We start from the raw sequence: 23,208 nt of genomic DNA, 5'->3' as shown, positions 1-23,208 counted from the left end.
CTTGTAAAAGTACATGAAGGCATACACTTGAGTAGGCGTGTCTGCATGTAATGGCCCTCACATCTCATTTACCTTACTCAGAAGCTCTCCCACACAACACACCCGCCTGGCCGTGAGACCTACTCAGAGGTCTGGACGCGCGGCCGCTCCTGTCTAGCCACACCCCTCTCCTCCCAGCGCTGGGCTCCAGTGCCGCCCACTCCACGGAGCTCTCTCTGCCCGGCTCCTGCAACCAGGGTGTGTCTCCCTCCAGGAGTTTCCATGCCAGTTCGCTTGCGTCCTTGTGGGCACTGCGAGTGGGCACAGCAGGTGCTTGCGGGTCAGGACCAAGAGCCTGCACGCTGGGGAACGCCTAGCACAAGGATAAGCACGGTGCTGATGCTCAAAAACACCAGCAGCTGCTCATCCGTGACTCTCCTGCTACATCCACTTGAGTGTCTCACAAGTGAACAACTTCACACCTCTCACCTGGCAAGTTAAACAGGCCCATAAGCTCGTTCACTCCCATGAAATCTATCGGTAATAGCGTCAGATCTAGGGAGGGCATGTGAGTAGCTCTGCACTTATTTTTGGTCAGTTTTTCTAAGGGAGAGGGTAGTTTAAAAGCAAAGCCTCTTTCTTATTACAGATACCATGTGACAACAATGTACACATTGGTACAATGAATCACCACAGTCCCAGCATCCGTTTCTTCCATTATTTTAGAGGAAACAGAAGAAATAAACCAATCTTGCTGCTCAACCAGCCACAATCCCTTAAAATGGAAGCACGTCGAATGGTTAGCTCTTGGGACTCTGAACGAAATGGTATGGTACCTAGTAGCTTGCTTTGTAGCAGGCAATCAATACATATCCACAAAGGAAATGGGTAACAATATACTCCACATATTCACGCAAAAAGTAGTTACATGAGTTGCTAGTACACATTTCCACCCCCACCCCGCCCCCGCCACGAAAGAATTAAATTTGGCCTCTGATGAAAACAGGTACTTTCTTGATACGCACACACAAATTTCTAATGGACTTTTCATTAAACATTGGGAGCAGGATCTTCTTTTACAAGTTTAAGGATAACTAAACATAATTCTCATATTAGTTTTTACATTAAGACCAAGTGACAAATGAAGCCAATCTCTATTTGTTTAAAGAATGACTAAGATTTTAAACAGTTTCATGCATTACGTTACCATGTTCCAGTCTGTTTCAACTTTTCTGAATATGGATTCCATTCTCCACACACCATTCTCCCATCCAGAAATGGTTTGGTTATTACTTGAAATTCGGACATAATAATTTTTTACAATGTTATAGCAAAGGTGGAGCTGTTTAGAAATCTTCTCATTTTCAGAGGGGATGAACAGGGTTTCTTTACTCTTGGAAAAAAAAGAAGAATTAGTTTTTCAACATAATGGAAAGCAGGTGCACAAAGAGGTACTGCTGTGGAGAGGGTCACGTGACCCCGCAACGGGGAAGCGCAGTGGCGCCGCCGGGAAACTCGGAAATTCTCCTACAGGCTAAACATCATCAGTGTGGCGCTGACATAGCAACAGACATTAGTAAGCAGCAAACCAGAAACAAACTGCAGCTGTGACTTACATTTCGGGGACTCTGCATCAACATGAATTCACTCCCACCACCACCACTTAACTGGACACAGCAGTCGTCTCCTACAGCTGAGTCCTAGCTTTCAAGTCAACCTCTCCACACGGATCAAAACGACTGCTAAGGACGTGAACGGGGACACATCACTTACTTGTCTAACTCGCTGCACTGACCTCCTGCTGCACAGAGACTCTAAGCCCCTACGAAGGTGGCCAGGGCCGCACACGGCTCGTCCTCCACGACCTCCCCCACCAGACCCCACGCTCCTCTTCCCTGCTGCCTCCACGCCCCCACTGTGCCCCTCCTCCTTTAGCTCCTTACAAAGCCAGCTCCTTCCTGCCTCGGGGCCCTGACACGTGCATCTGGAAGGCTGTGCTTGCTACTCTCCAGCTATGTGACTCTTTTTCCCACTCCAGGCCGCAGCCAAAAGTAATTTCATCAGTGTCCTTTCCTGATGCTAGAAGCGAGGACAGGATAGCTGGAAATGATGTTCTGCACGGGTGAATTGCTACAAAAGCTTTTACCTTAAAATTGCAGGCAATTTTGCTTTCTCTTACAAAATAAATCGTTTCTTTTAATGCAAAATAGTCCCCTAAATTCCTGAAGTCACTGAGCGAATCTAGTTTGAGAAAGATGCTGCGTTTATCCTGCGTCTGCATGGCACAGACACCAAGCCCCCTCTCCCTTACACACGAGCACAGGTGCCTGCAGGTCAGGTCAGTCCTCCTTGACGGGGGATGAGGAGGTGCCCGTGTAGCACCCTCCCTGGTCTCACCCATGAGAGGCCAGTGGGACCACCCCTCCCAGTTCTAACACCAGAAATGTCCCAGACACCGCCAAAAGTCTCCTGGAAGGTAACATCACCCACTGCTGAGAACCACTGCTCTAGTCTGAATCAATGTCTTGCTTTTTAACTAATCATTGACTAATCAATCAAGATAGTAGGTAACGCTTTTTTTTTTTTTGGTTAAACACTGGGTATCAGGTATTAACCAATGTGAAAACTTCAAATGTACAAGGCAAACTAGTACAGCCACTATGGAGAACAGTGTGGAGATTTCTTAAAAAACTGGAAATAGAACTGCCTTATAATCCAGCAATCCCACTGCTGGGCATACACACTGAGGAAACCAGAAGGGAGAGAGACACGTGTACCCCAATGTTCATCGCAGCACTGTTTATAATAGCCAGGACATGGAAGCAACCTAGATGCCCATCAGCAGATGAATGGATAAGAAAGCTGTGGTACATATACACAATGGAGTATTACTCAGCCATTAAAAAGAATACATTTGAATCAGTTCTAATGAGGTGGATGAAACTGGAGCCTATTATACAGAGTGAAGTCAGTCAGAAAGAAAAACACCAATACAGTATACTAACACATATATATGGAATTTAGAAAGATGGTAATGATAACCCTGTATGCGAGACAACAAAAGAGACAGATGTATAGAACAGTCTTATGGACTCTGTGGGAGAGGGAGAGGGTGGGATGATTTGGGAGAATGGCATTGAAACATGTATAATATCATATATGAAACGAATCGCCAGTCCAGGTTCAATGCATGAGACAGGATGCACAGGGCTGGTGCACTGGGATGACCCAGAGGGATGGTATGGGGAGGGAGGCGTGAGGGGGGTTCAGGACAGGGAACATGTGTACACCTGTGGTGGATTCATGTTGATGTATGGCAAAACCAATACAATACTGTAAAGTAAAAAAAAAAAAAAAAAAAAGGAAGTAGGTATTGTAAGTAAAATAACTAGAAAACTAAAAAGAAAAGAAACAAATGTACAAGGATTAGTAAGTAGAATATAAAATATCTTAGAAAGTATTTACAAATGTATAAATAAGAAGATAATTCCCTAGAACCTGTGATTATTATTGCCACAAGGATAAGGTAAAAAATAAAATCAGTTTATTATTTTTAGAAGGTGATTTTCTAAATATGAATTAGTATACTAGCAGGTAACAATACTTTGCCATTCTTCTCTTCTTTATCAAAGATATTTCATTATCAAAGATATTTCAGAGTACTGCCATAAACCAGATGGAATTAAAAATTTTAAGTAGCATTATCTACTACTTTACCAAAGAATAATTAATTACAAAGGGAAAAGAAAAATATGTATGTTACTGAATATATCATTTATAACATTAATATTTCATAAATGCTTTAAAATTTAAGGTTAAGACAAAACTCCTTCTGGAAACATCTCTACTGTTTCCTTCTTTGTCCAGCTGATGTCAAGATATATAGTTCCCTAATTTTTTAGGACTGACTTTTAAAATAAACATCTATTTCTAAAGAGAAAAATGACTTTTAAAATTCTCAGCTCTAAAATGAACTCCATAATTGAGAAATTTTTAAATTTTTCAAAAGGGAAAACAATCTGGGCATATAGCCCAATTCCTATTTTTAAAGTTTAATTAACTTATATGCCATGCAAGAGGAAGCACACTCATCCGTGAAAAGAAAAAGAAATGAAGACCTAAATACCCATATTTTAAACTGAACACAGCTGTGAATGACATTGGTCTTTTCAAATTGGCTTCATTTAGATTTCTACTTGTAATGTGCACTGCATCAGCAGTGATTGGAGTTATCTGTTGAATTCAGATCGTTATTCTATGGCTGAACCACCACTTCTAACTGCCTGCTAAATATGATGAGATAAATTTAAAAGTAAACAATGTTGACTAGGGATAATTCCCCACTCTTCCTTTATTAGAGAAATGAGGTGTAATAATGGCAAATTTGGAAAAAGTAGATATAAAACTCTGTTTGGTAATTTTCCTTTCAAGCATTTTTCATTACTTATCTTCTTAGGTGTTTATAATAAATGCTTTCTAGTGAGTCAACTTTAAGCTCCCTAAGGGCAAAGAACTTTCTTAATGTCCATTACAGAGCATAATGCTTTCCGCTAGCCTCTAACTCTAGGAGTTATATTCCCATTGTTCATCACTTAATTTTGAGAGATTAACTGACAATATTTACAGAAAGTCTGACTATGTAATAGTGTAATAGTACTCACACCAACAACTTCTAGCCAAAACTAGATGTGGTCAAGAATGTAGTAAGAAACGAACACTGTCACTAGCGGAACGACCCAGATTTCTATTGTGTTCCCCACTTGTACTTAAAGTTTTCACAGCACTGAACAGGACTTGACAAAGATGATATCTGAAAGTTTAAAGACAGACATTCAGTGTCATTATTCAGCATCAAAATGCAAAGTTTAAAACAGGGGGAAAAAAAGATATATATGTAAAACTGAATCACTCTGTTGTAAACCTGAAACTAACACAACATTGTAAATCAACTAAACTTTGATAAAAAATAAATTATAATAATCAGACTACAGGGTTTCCCTTGTGGTCCAGTGGTTAAGAATCCACCTTGCAATGCAGGGACAGTGGCTCCATCCTTGACCCGGGAAGATCCCATATGCTGCAGGACAATTAGCCCGTACACCACCACCACCGAAGCCTATGAGCCCCAGAGCCTGTGCTCCACAAGAGAAGGCGCCGCAGTGAGAAGCCCGCACACAACTACAGAGCAGCTCCCGCTTGGCACAACCAGAGCAAGCCCAGGCACAGCAACGAAGAGCACAGTAACAAACAGATAAAATTAAAGAACAGAAAACCATCGCAATTTCCAGAGAAAATTAGTTTCTTATGGAAAAAAATCACAGTATAATACTATATACCACTAGAAATGCTAACATGAAAAAGACAGGGAACCACAGATAAAGACGTAAAAAAATCTCACTTATTGCTGGGCAGAGTGTGAAGCGGTTGGGAAGCCGCCGGTCCTCATACCCCGACCCGGCTCTTCTGCCCCCGGTTGTGTACCCACGGTGAGCACACACAACGCTCACCGAGGACATGTCTGCATGTGTTCACAGCAGCAACGCTTAAAAAACCGAAGGGTAGTTGATGACAACACTGTGTTACTTTCAGCTGTATGGCAAAGTGGTGCAATTATACATATACAGGGCTTCCCAGGTGGCTCAGTGAGTAAACAATCTGTCTCCAATGCAGGAGACGCAGATGTGGGTTGATCCCTGGGTCAGGAAGATCCCCTGGAGGAGGGCTTGGCCACCCACTCCAGTATTCTTGCCTGGAGAATCCCATGGACAGAAGAGCCTGGTGGACTCCAGTCCCTAGGGTCACAGATGTCTATTTTCAGATTATTTTCCACTATAGATTATTACAAAACACTGAGTAGAGTTCTCTGTGCTATACAGGAGAGCTCTATCGTTCATTTATTTTACATACGGCAGTGTGCCTCTCTCAGTCTCACACTCCTAACTTATGCTCCCACCCCTTCCCCTTTGAGCAATCAGAAGGTTGTTTTCTATGTGTGCAAAGTATGCTTCTATTTTGTAAACAGATTCATTTGTATTACTTTTCAGATACCTCATATAAGTGATATCATATAATATCTGTCTCTGAGTTAATATGATAATCTGTACATCCATTAATTGTTGCTGCAAATGGCACTATTTCATTATTTTTTAATGGCTGAATACTATTCCATTGTATAAATACAACACAACTTCTTTATCCATTCATCTGCTGATGGACACTTAGGCCGCTTCCATATCTTGGATATTACTGTAAACAGCACAGTACCACAATTTTAAACCAAAATTGAGAAACAAACTAAATACCCTATAGTGACGTGGATAAGTTACAGAATATCCACACAGTGGGATACTGTACAGCAGTGAGAGTAAATGTACTATAAACATACAGCAGCAACTATGATCTCACTAAATAGCGTAAGAGGAAGAAACCGCCCATAGAAGAGTACATCCTGTATGATTCCATTTACATAAGGCAGAATAACAGGCAAAACTAGTCCCTGATGTTAGAAACCGGGATAAAGGTCACTCCTAGGGGTGAAAGGTGGTGACTAGTCGTTACTTCTCATTCTGGTTAGTGGTTATGTGTTTAACAGTTTGTGAAAATCTGTTAAGCTGTGCACTTATAATTCATGCATTTTCATGTACTTCAGTAAAAGTTATAACTGCACTAGAAATTTACATAAAGTAACAATAGAAAAGTCCCAATTTAACTGTTTTGCTAACTCCTGTGTGTAATTATACTACATCAATCCATTATTAGCTCTCTTCAAATGTTTACACTTTGTAATGATTACTCTGCAAAGTTCATTGAAAGGCAGTGGTCAACGGGTTTTGTGCATGAAAAGGGCGCGGGACAGGAAGTGGGACAGTGAGGCGGTCATCGGGCTGCAGTGAAGCAGATACCTCTGGGCCCGCTTCGCCTCGGGCGAGTCTCCAGGCCAAGGACCCAGACGTCCTCCCTCCAAGCTCTCCAGGCTGAGGGCTTCTGGGAGAGATGAATTCAACAAGTTCCACAACAATCCTCTGGAGAAGTTCTTTCCTTCTGTTTTCTGACAAAGATACTTGCCTCTGTAATTCACGTTTAAAAAAAAAAAATCATTAAAGATTAAGAGAATGCAGGGGTCCATCTGTAAGCAGGACTATAATTAACACATTTGAATTTTAACAATGTCTGACTAACCAACTTTATTTTCATACATACAATTATTTGGAAAATAAAAACGACACTGTGGAAAGTTAAGATGATTTTCTAACTTTCATGTTGAGAAATCATTTAGCACCCATATCCAATTTTCCACACCCTTTGCGTATGTGTGCATGTGTGGGTGCTCAGTCGTGTCCTACTCTTTGTGACCTCATAGACTGTAGCCCTGGAGAAGGAGATGGCACCCCACTCCAGTACTCTTGCCTGGAAAATCCCATGGACGGAGGAGCCTGGTGGGCTGCAGTCCATGGGGTTGCAAAGAGTCGGACACGACCGAGCAACTTCACTTTCACTTTTCACTTTCATGCATTGGAGAAGGAAATGGCAACCCACTCCAGTGTTCTTGCTGGAGAATCCCAGGGATGGGGGAGCCTGGTGGGCTGCCGTCTATGGGGTCGCACAGAGTCGGACACAACTGAAGCGACTTAGCAGCAGCAGCAGCAGACCACAGCCCACCAGGATCCTCTGTCCAAGGGATTTCCTAGGCAAGAACACTAGAGCGGGTTGCCATTTCCTGCTCCAGGGGATCTTTCTGATCCAGGGATCGAACCCATGGTTTCTTGCCATCTCCTGCACTGGCAAATGGACTCTTTACCACTGCGCCACCTGGGAAGCCCTTCCATGTCCGCTATTGGCCCAGATTTTAAACAGAGGCAGAAGGTTCTGAGTAAGACCAGCTGTCTGGTGAGAAGATGAAGAAAGCAGGGGACCACACACACACATGGCACCTGTTTGAATGCAACAGAAAGCTACCATGGTGGCCCAAGGGAAGAAGCAAACTGAGGCGAACTGAACTCCCTGCCAGGCACCTGCCACCTACCAACCAAGCGGCACGGGGAGCCACGCTTCCAGCAGGCAGGTGCACTGGGATGCCGGGCACAGATGCAGAAGGCCCGCCAGTGCTGGAGGGTGGTCTCTGAGTCCAGGCCCTTCCTATGCTCCAGCAAACACCCCGGGGTTTCAGCTGAGGCACTCGGAAAGGCTGCACACTAGGGTATGGCAGAAGTCCAAGTAGGAGGAGACTCACCTTGGATCTCAAGCACTGTAAGGTGATCTGCCCTGTTCTAACTGCCTGCCAGATGCAAATTTAGTTGTTTTTTAAATCATGAAAAAAATTAATAATACACATATATATGGCTGGCTGACTTAATAGCTGAATTCACTCAGTCGTGTCTGACTCTTTGTGACCCTGTGGACTGTAGCCCACCAGGCTCCTCCGTCCATGGGATTCTCCAGGCAAGAATACTGGAGTGGGTTACCATTTCCTTCTCCAGAGGATCTTCCCCACCCAGGGATCAAACCCAGGTCTCTGTAACCTCTGAGCCACCAGGGAATAGTAAAAAAAATTTCAGTGCACAAAAGGAGTATAAAATCGAAGCTGAAACTCCCCTTTTGGACCCCTAGTTCTCCTCAGAAATAAGCACAGTTAACAATTTGCTGTGCCTTCTTTCAGAAACTTCTCCATGTAGATATACGTAAGGGTAATTGCATGTAATAATATTCAAGAGACGCTTAGAAAAATAAGGCTATATATATATATATTTTTTTTTTTTTTTTTTTTTTAAAGAGGAGAATTGGTAAAGACTTTTACTTATTTGGTCACCCCTGGCAGCACGTGGGATCTCAGCTCCCTGACCAGGGAACGTGGGCATCGAGGCGCTGCCCTCTGCATTAACAGAGTCTTCAACCACTGGACCTCCAGGGACGTCCAAGGCAGAATATTTATGTCAAGTATTACATATATTGAATTTTTTTTTCACTTTGAAATGTGGCAATTTAAGGCAAAAAAAAAAAACAACAACCCAAAACCCCCCAAAAAACACACCCACAATATTTAAAATGAGTCCTCAAAATTTTTAATGAAAAAAAGACATTTAACATATTTAAATATTTTTGTTTGCATACTACTTAAAGAACTGCAATGGGTTAAAAATTGGCTATTCTTGATTATATAAAAAATTTCAAATGTCTTCTCAAAACTGACAAACACCCATCACATACCTGCTTATTAAGTCCATTAATAGTTTCTCGAAGTACTTCCTCTTTAATTTCAGTTCTTCTAGAGATTACCTCTTCATGTTTACAAGAATATCGCCAAGTGACATCAACCACCTCGAATTACAAGACACAAATATTTAATAAGATTACAACCATCAACATTAATTTGCTAAACACCTAGAATGCATGCAATTCTTAAATAGAAATTTTTAAATGCTAATCTTTTCATTAAAATTTTTAATCTGTACAAAAAAATCAAATATGCTTTTTATTCATATTCTAACTGGTACACAAACAAGGAAGACTGTGATTAGGAGATAAAATTTTCCCAACAATTAGCTATCAGAATTTATCTACAAAGCTGATCTCATAAAATTCAAAAAATAAAAACTCCATTTTATTGTACTGAATATCTAAATGGTAAATATATATACATTATAGAACTGTTTCTTGGCAAAGGTGCAAAGATAATTCAGTAGACAAAATAATCTTTTTCAACAAATGGTGCAAATGGTGCTACAACAATTCATTATCCATTTGAAAAATAATGAATTTCAATTCACACCCTGGACTATACATAAAAGTTAACCCAAAATGGATCACAGACACAAATGTAAAACTAAAAGCATAAAACTTCTAGAACTTAGGAGAAAACTTAGGAGAAAATCCTTGTGGCTTGGGATAGGCAAACATCTCTTACATGTAACATCAAAAAGCAAGATCCACAGAAGAAGAAATCGATGAACTGAACTTTATCAATTTTTTCTCTTTAAAAATCATTAATAGAAGTAAAAAGACAAGCCAGACAGGGAGAAAATCTTTGCAAAGCACATATTTGAAAAAGGACTTGCATTCAGAATATATGAAGAACTCTCAAAACCCAAGAATAAGAAAATGAACCACTCAATTAAAAAAAAAAATGGGCAAAGAGGAGAAATGGATGACAAATAAGTCCATAAAAAGCTGCTCAGTATTCGTCCTTGAGGAAATGCAAATGAAATCACTGCACATCTATTAAAAGAGCCAACAAGAAAGTCAGACCATACTGCTAGCAAGAGTATGGAGACACTGGGAATCCTCACATAGTGCTGGTGAGAATATAAAATGGCTTTGGAAAATAGTTGAGCTAACTTCTTAAAAAGTTAAAGTCACCTACCATGTGATTCAGTCATTCCACTTGTAGGCATTTACCAAAGAGAAAAGAAAGCTATGCTCATTCAAAGACTTGTGTCTTTATATTGTCATATAAAGACAATAGCGGCTGCACTGGAAATGGTAAAAAACTGGAAAAAACCCAAATGTCCATCAACAGGCAAATGGATAAACAAAGCATGGTACATTCATACAGTGGAATACTGCTCAGCAAAAGGATAAACTATTGATACATGAAAACACATAGAGGAATCTCAAGATAGTTATGATGAGTAAGATAAAAGCACCCCCCATCAAAGAGAGTAACTATGACTCCACTTATACACAACTCCAGAAATGCAGGTTCATCTATGGTCTCAGAAAGTAGCTGTGGGGGACTGCAGGGAGAGGGGCAAGGATGAGGGAAGATGAAGCAACAGGGACACTGCAGGGATGACGGGTGTCCTCACAGCTCCACTGCAAAGGTTATCTCAGGGGTGTGGACGTAGGGCAACGCTTACTGAATTGTACACTTCAAATATATGCTGCTTAGTCTATGTCCATTATACCTTCAAAAGCTGTCAGAAGAGCAAACTAATTTTATTCCTAGGACGCATTTCTTCCCCCCATGTCCTACCTCGTCCTTAGAGAATGCTATGATGTAGGAGAGCTTCTTGCCCCAGCCGACCTCGTAGAGCAGGGGCTTGTCACAGACGTCCTCGCACGAGTCACAGTGCAGCCAGCGCTGCTGTGATGGTGAGTACACCTCCGTCCAGACATGGTCTACACATGTGACGGGCGGGCGAGAGGCAGTGGGGGAGGAAACAAAAGTTCAGTGTATAAAACCAGAAGGACCTTTGGTGCCCAAGAAGAGAACCACACAGCAACAAGCAACACTGAACTTTAATGACTAAGCCTGACCATTCTGTGGTATACAAGACTCTAGAATGGTTGTTCTAATTTCTCTCTGAAATTTTGGAAAATGTCTTGGAAACTCTACTTCAGTAAAGTCAGTGTTAGGTTTGGTTAGAAATCATGTGAGCTAAACCTCTAAAAGGGGCAAACAGGCTGAACAACAGCATCAAAACCATGGAGCTGAGACTTCCCTGGTGGCTCAGTGGTTAGGACTCCATGCTCCCACTGCAGGGGGCACAGGGTCAGTGCCCCTGGTCAGGGGACTAGGATCCTGCATTCTGGCGGTACAGACGATAAATAAATATTAACAAATGATCAATAAAATTTCCACTAAGCAACAATACATCATTCTTTAAAAAAAAAGTACACATAGCAATTGAGCAGCCCATGGTACTTTTTGGAAATTATGCCCATGAGTATTAAAATTTTAAAAAGCAAAAAACAAAAACCATGGGGCTAATACACACAGTTTGCTAATGTGAAGGAGTTAATTCCACTTTGGAACTGTAGACCAGCAGAGATCTAACAGTGGATGTCTGGTTATTCATGATCTCTATTTGATTGTAAAAAAAAAAACAACCAAGTAACTATTAAGTGAAGCTTTCATTTTACCCTAAGAAAACAATAGAAAAACACAAGTGAAAAAAATCTAAGAACATGTAAGTGATACAAGTTATAAGTAAATAAAGACAATATAAGTCTCACATGGCTTTTATTATATTTTTATTGTATACTGAGTTAAAATTACTAAATCTTATAATCCCTACAAAAATAAAGAATTTCTACAGAACATTATTGCACATGTTCTTATCCAAAGAGAAACAGCATGACTAAAAATGGCATGGTATCTACAAATTGTTACAGAATATTTATGATGCAAAGTACTAGCCATTAAAAAAAAAAAGATCCGTGCTCCCCATAAAAAAACCTGTTATCTTACAGAAAGCAAGCGGAGCCTCAGACTACAAGGCAGGAGTGTGCATCCCAGCCTCGGGGCCCCCCACCACACTACGCACCTGTGTAATCCCAGACGTAGCGGGCTTCAAAGCCCAGGGCTCGGCAGCACAGCGTGAAGCAGTTGGCCCACTCCCCGCACCGTCCACGTCTCGTCTCCAGAAGCTTCTCAGGATTATTATACCTGGTTTAAAGTAACAACAACAAAAAGTGCTCATTCATTATCAAAACCAAGAATTCTAAAGAATTTACATTGAAAGAAAGTGCTAGTCCCTCAGTCATGTCTGACTCTCTGTGACCCCGTGGACTGTAGCCCGCCAGGCTCCCCTGTCCATGGGATTCTCCAGGCAAGAACACTGGAGTGGGTAGCCATTTCCTCCTCCAGGGGATCTTCCCCACCCAGGGACTGAACAGGAGTCTCCTGAATTGCTGGCAGATCCTTTCCTGTCTGAATCACAAGAGATGTCACCTTTGTGCTAAACAGTAATCTTTCTTAACTTCATATTCTTAAAGAACGATTACAGAGTCTAGAATGTGTGAGGCACTGTGCTAGAATCCCGGGTGAAAAATGACTAAACACTGGCACAGCCTTCAGGAGCTTACGGTTCTAAGAGAGCAAAGGACAGAACACAGATAATTTTAGTACATGACAGGACATGATACAAGCCATACAACAGGTCAGAATCGGTGTTATGGGACAGGGTTCAGGGAGTTGAGACTGCATCTGAACTGGGCCTTGCAAGACAGGCAGGCTTTGGACAGGCAGAGACTCTCTGTGAAATCTGCTTTAAGCACAAGTGTTAGCCTAACAAGTGGTATAATTAGTTCATTGTACTTAAACAACATAAATTGCTTAATAAAGATTTGAAAGCTTAGCTGAACTCAATTTTACTAACACTTAAAACACTATTTTTCTTTCTAATGATCATTTGGATTACACTTCTATTTTTCCAATTCACTTGAAGGTGCTTGCTAATTTGGAAGTGGTTTTTTGAAATGTATTTTCCACATTCTTTAAAAAGTTACTCCAGGGACTTCCCTGATGGTCCAGCGGTCAGGGCTGGGTGCTTTCACTGCTGGGGCTCAAGTTTAATCTTTGGTCAGGGAACTATGACCCTGCAAACCGCACAGTGCGGACAAAGACAAAAACAGTTACTCCAGTTCTAAAGTTACCATAAAGCTGAAGAACATCAAATTTTGCATATTATATTTGGGGCTAATAAAGCTACACAGGGAAAGTGCCCAGCTGAGCAGAAATGTTGGCCATGAGCTCAGGCAGAAAGGACACAGCTTCACAAATGCACTGGCTCGGCAGTGACGAGCTTGTCTTCAATCAAGCAGATGCTCTGGCTTGCGCTAAGTTAAATGAATTTATAATTTAGGTAATGTAGTTACTGAAACAAGTGGTCTATTTACATGAGGAAGTAACAGCAGCAGAATTAGGGTGTCCTGTGCCTCCACGCCTCAACACCGTGTCAAGGTGAAAGGTCACAGTCTCTAATGAGTAGTGTCCATCCTCCCAACCCTACACAGAGAACAGCCAGCCCAGTGCACGATTCGCAGGGAAAAGGACAAGGTGTGAACACAGGACCTTTGTACTCCGTAGCCTCTGCCCCACCCCATGCACTATCAGTCCACACCCACAGCCTAGAGTTTATGAGGACAATCTACGTATGATGATATATATTTTTATCTTCAGATCTTTGCAAGTACCTGTGCACATATATGCTGAATGAAGAAACAACTGGTGTTAATTACAGATAATTATTGGATACTGGATTCTCTTTATCTTGGACTCTGTATATCACAGCACTTATTCTCCCTTACGACAGAACTGAGTACTGAGGCCCCTAAAATCAGGTATTTAAAAAACTTGCTTAAAAAAAAGAAAAACTTGCTATCTTTTCTTACCTAATGACACAACCAAATTTTATAAGTATTATCAATTAAGAATATCTAATAAGAGACTTGTATATTAAAGGATGGAAAAAGTTAACAGAAAAGCTCCATTTCCTTTAGTTTAAAATCAAGAGATATGAGGGTAGGTTAGGTTGGCAGGGGAGGCACCAAACGTCTTTATTAAAAATAAAGTCCGACGCGATACCATGGCAGTCTACAGTCACCGCGCTGTGCATCACGCCCCAGGACCGCTCTGGTTTATCTCTGGATGTTATGCTTGATTCCCTTCATGTCCTTCCCACCCGTCAACCCTCCTCCCCTCTGGCAACCACCAATCTTTTTTCTCTGTGTCGATTAGCTTTGCTTTGTGTGTTTATTTGCTCTGGTCTTAGATTCCACACACAGGTGAAATCATGTAGTACATGTTTTTCTCTGTGTGACTTATTTCCTTGGTATAACACCCTCAAGGTCCATCACACTGTTGCAAATGGCAAGATTTTATTCTTTTCTTACAACTGACTAGAACTGCACGGTGTATATATAACACCACATCTTCTTTATCCATTCACCCATCAATTGCTAAAAAATAAATCTTAAAAGATCTCATGACAAAGAAAAAATTTTAACTGTGTAACAACCAAAAGTAACTAGATTTACTTTGATCATTGCACAATGTCTACAGATGTCAAATCATTATGCTGTATACCTGAAAATAATGTAACATACGCTGAGCATGCTTCAATTAACAACATCATGACAGTAAACATTAAAAAGGAAAAATAAAATTAGTTTCAAAAAATGAAACTATTTTAAAAAATAATATAAAACACGACAGTCTTTATACTTTCACCTTCCATATTACCATCTGATGATTTAAGTGCAGCACTGTATTTACCATCACAAGGATTAGTATTAGTCTAATCTTTTAGCATTATTTTTATGTGCTATCAGTATTATTATTATTGTTATCAGAAAGTTAAAATTTATGTATTAAAAGAAGAAAAACTCGCAATTTACAGCATTAAACTGCTAGGAAAATACTGAATTCAAGAGTCAACAAGCTTTTCCCATAAAAAGCAAGACAGCAAATATTCTAGACTGTGGAGGCCATATGGCCTCTGTGGCCAGTATTCCACTCTACCACTGTAACATGAGAACAGTTACAGACCATGAGTTAGCAAAGCAGCACGGATGTGCTCCAATAAAACCTCATTTACAAAAGCAGGACGTGGGCTGGACTGAGCTTGTCAGCCACAGCTAGCCGACCCCTGTTCTGGAGGAATATACTTCTAATAACAAAAGTGAAGATTAGAAGCTGGTTTAATAAAATTCTCTTCTAACCACTCCACGAGGGACTGCTCTGATCTCACTGTTGCGGACACTCACCGTGGGAATCGGCTGCTGAGCTGGCATGCGTCACAGTAGTGGTCTTCTACTCTGTTCGCACCCCACTTCAGCTCCTCTTCACTGGGGAGTAATGACTCGCCTCTGGACTTAGTCTGGCCACCACACTTACTGCACACAATGTCGTTTACCCAGTGAAAAAATTCTTCCTTAAACCAGTGTAAAAGCTCCAGCAAAAGAAAATCCTCTTCACTTACATTAGTACCTGAAAAGTTAGAACAGAACTGAGTAAGACCTAAAGCAGAAAAAAAATAAAAGCACCCACATACATTTTATTCTCAAATATGAAGCTGAAATAAATGAAAACAGAAGACGATCTAAAAGGTCTTCATGGGAGGATGCAGACAGAGTCGTGAGAGCACCGTTGAGGCACACTCAAGCCGTTGGGCTTGAGCACCGCATCCTCTGACCGACACCGCACTCAGCACAGCCACGGAAAGTAAGAAAGTAAGTCTGACTTTGGGGATACAATTTTTCCCAGAAGCCCACTGTGTCCCCCTGTTGCCTAGTGAAGTAATAAAGCTATCCTTTCCTACTTTACCACCCGCTCTAAAACAGAAGTCTGATTTTGAAAAACATTTTTAAATGACTGCATTAAACCTGTTATCAGACATAAACACAAGTAAATATGAAACAATCACAAAATTACAGGCAGAAATCACAGAATTCTGGACATATTAAAAATCATCCTATTAGCTTTTCTACTATTAGTGCTTCAATTGTACAATTTAATTCATCTGAGAATACTTACCACAAAACACATAAAAGCACAACCATGTTTACAATATTTACAACAATGCTGCAAGTAAACATGATATACCGTATTATATCCACTGTATCAAATAAAAGGGTCTCTAACCACATTCAAGGCAGTGTTATCTCTGGGGAGAAGGAAAGGAGAGAGGAAAAGAATCTGGGAGACACAGATGGGTCTCTCATTCCTGTCTTTAATGTTTTATTATTAAATAGTCAAAAAACACATATATGAAGGAAATATATGGCATAATATTAAGATCTAATAAAATCTGATGCTGGGCACAGGTATTGAATCTATTATACTCTATTCTTGTATTTATATTTTATATATTTCAAAATTATAAAAAAATTTTAAAGAAAAAACTACAGAGATTAATTAATTAAAAAGCCAAAACATATTATGTTCTTGAGTGGGAAAAAAATATCCTCAAGTTGTTAATTCTCTACAAATTAACCCGTACTTTAATGAAATCCCAACACACAAAATTTATAAAATTATGAAATTCACAAATTTCATAAAATTATTTTTATGAAAAAATAATTTTTCATAAAATTTGACAGGCTAACTGCAAGAAACTCATAAGAAAGAGGAAATGCACAAAATAGTCAACACAACTCTTAAGATAAATTTGTCTATAGTACTTCAAGACACATTAAAAAATTCTAAATAAAATACTGTGATATTGGTAAAGAACAGACAGATGAATGAAATAAAAGAAAGAGTCCTGAAAGACAGATTTCTAAGTGATGCACAGTATTTAATAAAGCTAGCCTTTAAAGCAATTATAAGAAGAAGGACTGTTAGACAAATTGTATTGGGACAAGCAGCTGTCCAGATATCAGATTCTTCCTCCATTCCTTCTAACACATATATATAAGCACCATACACAGAGAGAATATTATAAAAGAAGAAGTTTATGTTTACAACTTTGGGGTTAAAAACAAAATACAACTGTAAAAATAATTTTCTCACATTAAAATTGATAACTTTTCAATTTCAAAAGGTACAGTAATGAAATTAATACTGAGAACAAAACGTAATGGCATCTAACAAAGAAAAGTATCCAGAATGTATAAAGAATGTCTACAAATCAGGAAGAATATTCACAAAATCATTAGAAAACTTAGCAAAGTCCATACGAAAGTTCAATTATTTCATTAAGTGGAAACGAACACCCCCAGACCCTTCTGTTACAGGTTGGAAGACAGCCTGTTTGCCAGGGACCCACTGTAGTACAGAAGCAGCACATGCCCTGGATACTTTTACACCCATCCCGGGGAAACATTCCTTCAGGTAGGCAGGCATGCTTTCCAAGGATTTTCCCTGGAAGCCTCGAGAATAGAGGAAACTGGTCCCCCTCTCAACGTCCGTCCGTGGGACACTGGGACACAGTATGAGTGGCAACGCGCGCACACTGCAGAGCATTAGGGGAAGGGCAGGTGGCCTCCAAGACATGTGAGAAAAACCCCATGGAGCTGAACATGAGCGATGACACACTTCACGTAAACTCGCCAACATAAACTGTTTACTTTTATATATAACTACCTATGGATGTATATAAACAGAAAAAGATATGAAAAGAAACACATCACATGATAACAGCTGTTAAGTGTGGAGTAGGAGGGTAGACTGACTGGCAAGAAGAGCTTAGCTTTTCCTGTACAATATGAAGACTTCTCAACGAAGAGATACTGGTGAATGTTCATTTCCAAAAATGAACTTTTGGAAAAACAGCACTACCATCCTGCTTCTCCATTGAGTCCCTACAGCAAAGTGATCTTTTTAAAAACACAAGACAGCTCATGTCATTTGAAACCCTCTAATGATTTTCCATCTCATTCAGAATACAACCCAAAGTCTCTTATTTTTGCAGCTGGCCCACGTGGAGGCTGAAAATGGCCCCCTAAAGACATATACATTCTAACCCCTGAGCCTGTGAATGTCACCATGAAGGAAAAAAAAGAAAGAAAGCCTCTGTAGATATGATGAAGTTAAGGACTCTGAGGCAAGGAGATTCCCCAGGTTACTAAATATGGACCTTCAATGCATCACATGTATCCTTTCAAGAGGGAAGCAGTGGGAGACTTTACAGAGGAGGAGGATTTGAAGATGTTTGTCTTTGAGACGGGAGTGATGCAGCCACAAACCAAAGACTGCAGGCGGCCACCAGAGGCTGGCAGAGGCAGGGAAGAATCTCCTGAGGGCCTCCAGGGAGCGTGGCCCTGCCAATATCCTGATTTTGGCCGAGGGATGCGGCTGATGGGTTTCTGGCTTTCACAACTGTGAGACAGTACACTTCTGCTGTTTTAAGGAACCAAGTGTGTGATAACTTGCGCCAGCAGCCACAGGAGGAAGCTAACAGATCCTCTTTGTCTCCCTGACTGTTTGGTCGTGCTCCTTCTGCTGCAGCCACATCTCCCTTCTGCAGCCCCTGAGCACGGCGTGCTCACCCCCTCTCAGGGAGCCCGTGCAGCTGGCAGGGCCTCCACCAGAAAACAAATTGTTGCTTCAAGGGAAGCTTTCCTGACGACCCTCCCCCAAGAGCACCCTGCGTGCGCTCTCTTCCGTCTTCCTGGCCTGTCTCCCCAGCACGACTCACCACCTGCCAGATCTGAGGAGTTGTCTCTGGCTTTCTCATCCACTACTGCAGGGACTTTGTTTACCGTCTCTTCAGCAGCTGAGCTTGCTACACAGTAGGTGCTCAGTAAATACTGGAATAAACCACAGAAACTGAGCTAACAAGTCTCATAGTCTAACTGAGCATCACTGTTCAGCACACAGGATGGGAGGAGGTAAGGAACATAGTACACTTTTGCTTCCGAGTCTGTCCTCCTGGGATACAGTGCAGCTTCCCAGCTAGGAGCACGCACATCACACAGAGAGGGTCAGTGCTCCCTGGTTTTGCAAGATCCTTAACTATGACTCACAGAATTCCAAGTGGAGTCCTGTCTGTGCAGGTTAAGAGCTCAGACAGGTCAGAACAGCAACCATCTGACAGAACTTTTGGTAATAATGGAAATAATTCATACCTACACCATCCAGTAGGGTTGCTACTAATGATGGCTTCTGAGTACTTGAAATGTATTGAATGCAACTGAAGAACTCAATGTTTAATGGTCATTTAATATAAATTAATTTAAATGTAAATACCTTCCAATGCTACCTTTCTTTCTAGAACCTCTGCAATGCCCCCCTTCTCCCTGCTGCCTTGTCTTTTCAACCTGGGCGATCTCACTCACTTGCATGGCTTCACCTGTCACTGTGAAGTGTAGGTCAAGGTGTGACTTCCAAAACAGCTCCAGGCCTCCATTTTCATGTGGGGGCCCAGCTGATGTCCAGCAGGGGCCTGAACGCAGACCCCTCACCTCCTTTCAAAGCCTGCCCACACTGACTGCAATTCAGAGAGAGGCGGTCCTCTTGCACATTTTCCTTCCATGCCCCCGACTCCACATCCGATCACCCGCAAGCACCCCAGCAACTCACACACCCACCGCTTCCCTTGCAGTCGCACCCCCTGCGTGCCTTCTTACTCCTCTTAGGGAAATTCTGTTTCTAGTGTGCTTGAATTCTTCTCTCCTGTACCCTCTTGATTCTCTTTATCTTACAAGTGATTGCTAGGCTGATTTTCCTGAAGGGCACCCTGTGTCTTTCCCTTGCTTAATGCTTCAGTGCCTAACCCTCTGACTTAAGTCATTAAGAACATCTGACTTCCCTGAGAAGTCATCTTACTTCTTCCTGCCTAGTGAACAGGTTATTTAGTACTTCTGCTCTAAGTTCAATCATACTAACACCATAGCATTAGCCTTCTAAGATGCATTCATCCTTCAAATTTCCTTGGTTCTTATTCTCTACTTCTAAACCTCATTACAAGTCCTTTGTTTCATTTTACCTCTAATTCTTTTTTGAAAGATTAAAAATGTAAACTCAGTATGCTCTGCTCTGTCTGAAATTCAATGTCAAACAAAACATGGTCTTGGCCCACCTCATATGTCTCCCCAAACCCGACACAAGCAGACCATGCCATGCACCCTTCCCCATGATGCCTCACGCCGCTGCCCCGCGCACACTGCTCCCTGTACCTCCAGCAAAGCCCCTCTTCCCTACCTTCACATGGCTTTTGGGATCTCAGGTTGTAAATCCAATGTATCTTTCATAAACTTTAAAAGACAAAAGCCCAGTCTCTTCTGATTTTCACAATACCAATGCACACTACCTGTTGTGTTCCTTCTGCCCTACTCAGGTCAAAGCCCCAGACTTCCCTGACTCTAGGCCCCTCTGGCCTTCCTGTCTCACTGTGGGGGTGACCCAGGCCCCTCAACACAGGTCCCTACAACACCGAGACTTAGCCCTAAGGCTGTAGGATACTCCTCCCCCATGTCTCGCCACCAACAGGATCCCAGTACAGCAACAGGGCACGATTACAAGAAGCCATCTGCAGCAGGGAGATGAGCTCAGGAGGAGTCCTCAGGGAGCCTGGAGACCACAGAGGGCCCCAAGCACACCAGAGGAACCTGAAGGCCCCGACACTCACACCAAGCATTAAACAGTGTAGTTAAACGAGTTGAGTGGACACGTAAGCCTTCCACAAAAGGCCTCTTCACTTCAGTTCCCATTACCCAACACATTATACTCAACTTTTAACAAAAAATTACAAAGCAGGCTAAAACGCAAGAAAAAAGTCTGAAGAGACAAAACAGGCATCAGGACCACTTACATACAGCACAGATTTTGGAATAAGAGAATTGAAAATAATTATGATTAACATGCTTGGGGCTCTAATGAGAAGGGAGACCACATGTAAGAACAGATGCACAGTGTAAGCAGAAGGATGGGAAGAAAGCAAAAACTGTTAAGAGATAATGCCGTTCATGGGCTCATCAGCAGACTGGACACAGCCAAGGATAGATTACTGACCCTGAAGACAAGTTGCCAGAATCTGAGAGTCAAAGAGAAAGAGAATGAAAACAAAGGAACAAAACACCCAGAACATGCAATTACGGTGGGAGAATTTTCATAATGGCCTAGCACATCAAGCAAAAGTGGAAATAGTTGATAAGTAAGAGTATAACAGGATACCCTATTTTGGAGTATCAGAAGGAAAAGAGAGACACAAAAGGAGCAGAAGAGACATTTGAAGTAATAATGGCCGAGAATCTTCCAAGATTAATGAGACATCAAAACACAGATCTGGGATACTCAGGAAACACCAAGTAGGATAAATACCAAAACATAACATCCAGGTATATCATACTCAAACTGAAGAAAGTGAACAATGGAGAGAGAACCCTGCATGAAGCTGGGGATGGGGTTGGTGAGGGTTCCGAGTATAGAGACAGAAATTCCAGGCGACTTCTCATCACACACAAGCAGGCAACAGCAGAGAGAATCAAGTGTCGTTGACAGAAAGGAAGAAACCCCACCAACCAGAATTCTACACCCCAGTGATATCATCCTTCAACAGTGAAGGAGAAATAGAGACCTTCCCAGGCAGAGAAAAACTGAGGGGCTTCACCTCCAGAATACCTGCCCTGAAAGAAACAGTAGAAGAGGTTGGTCTTCAGAAAGAAGAAAACTCAGGCCTGCATACTGGGAGAGTGTCCAAAGAATGAATGAAGGAAGGCAACGTAAAATCTGTCATTTTCCTCACTTAGTCTGCTGGGTGACTACAGTGTCTAGTTCAGTGAAATGAAGGACAGTAGGGTCTCAAGGGATGGGAAGAAGAATTGAGACACTCTGTTAAACTTACCTGCACTACACAGAAAGCTGTATAATGCTTGTGGAGGTAAGGGAGAGATGAATTAGAAACTCAGAATTAACATGTACACACCACTGTATATAAAATAGATAAATAAAGACCTACTGTACAGCACATGGAACTCTATACTGTGCAATAATATAAATAGGAAAATAATCTAAAAGAGTAGACATACATGCATATATAACTGAGCCACCTTGCTGGATACCTGAAAGTAATACAACATTATAAATCAACTCTACTTCAATGTAAAATAACAGTTTTTTAAACTGAGGAAAAAAAATGTTTATTGCATAGCAGATCAACCACCAAAAGAATATTACAGAACACCCCTAGAAAATATAGTATTAGGAAATGAGTTCACAGAAAAAAACAATTATATAAAAATTCAAAGTAAAAATGCTGAAATTGGAAAAACTTAACAACAAAATTTAAAATCCTAAGACTATTCATGAAAACAACTACTGGCTGATGAATGTGGCGGGCACTGCTCTGAGCCACGCACATGCACTAGTCTAGCTATTTTGAGAATTATCATTCCTATTATCGAATGAAGAAACCAGCAGGGAGATGAAATTCCTTGCTCAGTGATGCAAGGTGAGAGGTGGAGCTCAATCTATACCCAGGCAGCCGGCTTCTACATGCATACGCTATAGCAGTAACTGCCAGTTAAAGGGGAGTCAGTGGTCGAATCAAATAAATTCATTCTGAATAAGCTTTTTCTCAGATTCACATTAAAATTCACTAATAATGCCATCACATATCGCATGGACTAAAGTTCCAGTGACATTATATCTTTAAAAAAATCACATGCCAATGATTAAACTAAAAATACATTATTTGAATTAAAAAATTTTAACAGATGTGTGGATGTTCAGTTCAGTTCAGTTGCTCAGTAGTGTCCGACTCTTTGCGACCCCATGAATCGCAGCACGCCAGGCCTCCCTGTCCATCACCTACTCCCGGAGTTCACTCAGACTCATGCCCATCGAGTCAGTGATGCCATCCAGCCATCTCATCCTCTGTCATCCCCTTCTCCTCCTGCCCCCAATCCATCCCAGCATCAGTCTTTTCCAATGAGTCAACTCTTCGCATGAGGGGGCCAAAGTACTGGAGTCTCAGCTTTAGCATCATTCCCTCCAAAGAAATCCCAGGGCTGATCTCCTTCAGAATGGACTGGTTGGATCTCCTTGCAGTCCAAGGGACTCTCAAG

General features: G+C 41.4%; 1 protein-coding gene across 1 annotated transcript in view; it reads right to left on the bottom strand.

The window, feature by feature from the left end:
* NGLY1 (N-glycanase 1) overlaps nucleotides 1–23,208 on the bottom strand; it is a 63,370-nt gene that overhangs the window by 5,435 nt on the left and 34,727 nt on the right. Inside the window, exons 6-11 of the mRNA XM_010846451.1 lie at nucleotides 15,466–15,688; nucleotides 12,243–12,364; nucleotides 10,949–11,094; nucleotides 9,184–9,294; nucleotides 6,882–7,046; nucleotides 1,187–1,372 (exon numbers count right to left, since the gene is read on the bottom strand). Coding sequence (XP_010844753.1) covers nucleotides 1,187–1,372; nucleotides 6,882–7,046; nucleotides 9,184–9,294; nucleotides 10,949–11,094; nucleotides 12,243–12,364; nucleotides 15,466–15,688 — 953 coding nt within the window. The remainder of the gene's footprint in view (nucleotides 1–1,186; nucleotides 1,373–6,881; nucleotides 7,047–9,183; nucleotides 9,295–10,948; nucleotides 11,095–12,242; nucleotides 12,365–15,465; nucleotides 15,689–23,208) is intronic.

Source organism: Bison bison, unplaced genomic scaffold (genome assembly GCF_000754665.1).
Source record: "Bison bison bison isolate TAMUID 2011002044 unplaced genomic scaffold, Bison_UMD1.0 scf7180017864236, whole genome shotgun sequence".
Lineage (NCBI taxonomy): Eukaryota > Metazoa > Chordata > Mammalia > Artiodactyla > Bovidae > Bison > Bison bison.
This window is presented reverse-complemented; position numbering and strand designations above follow the sequence as displayed.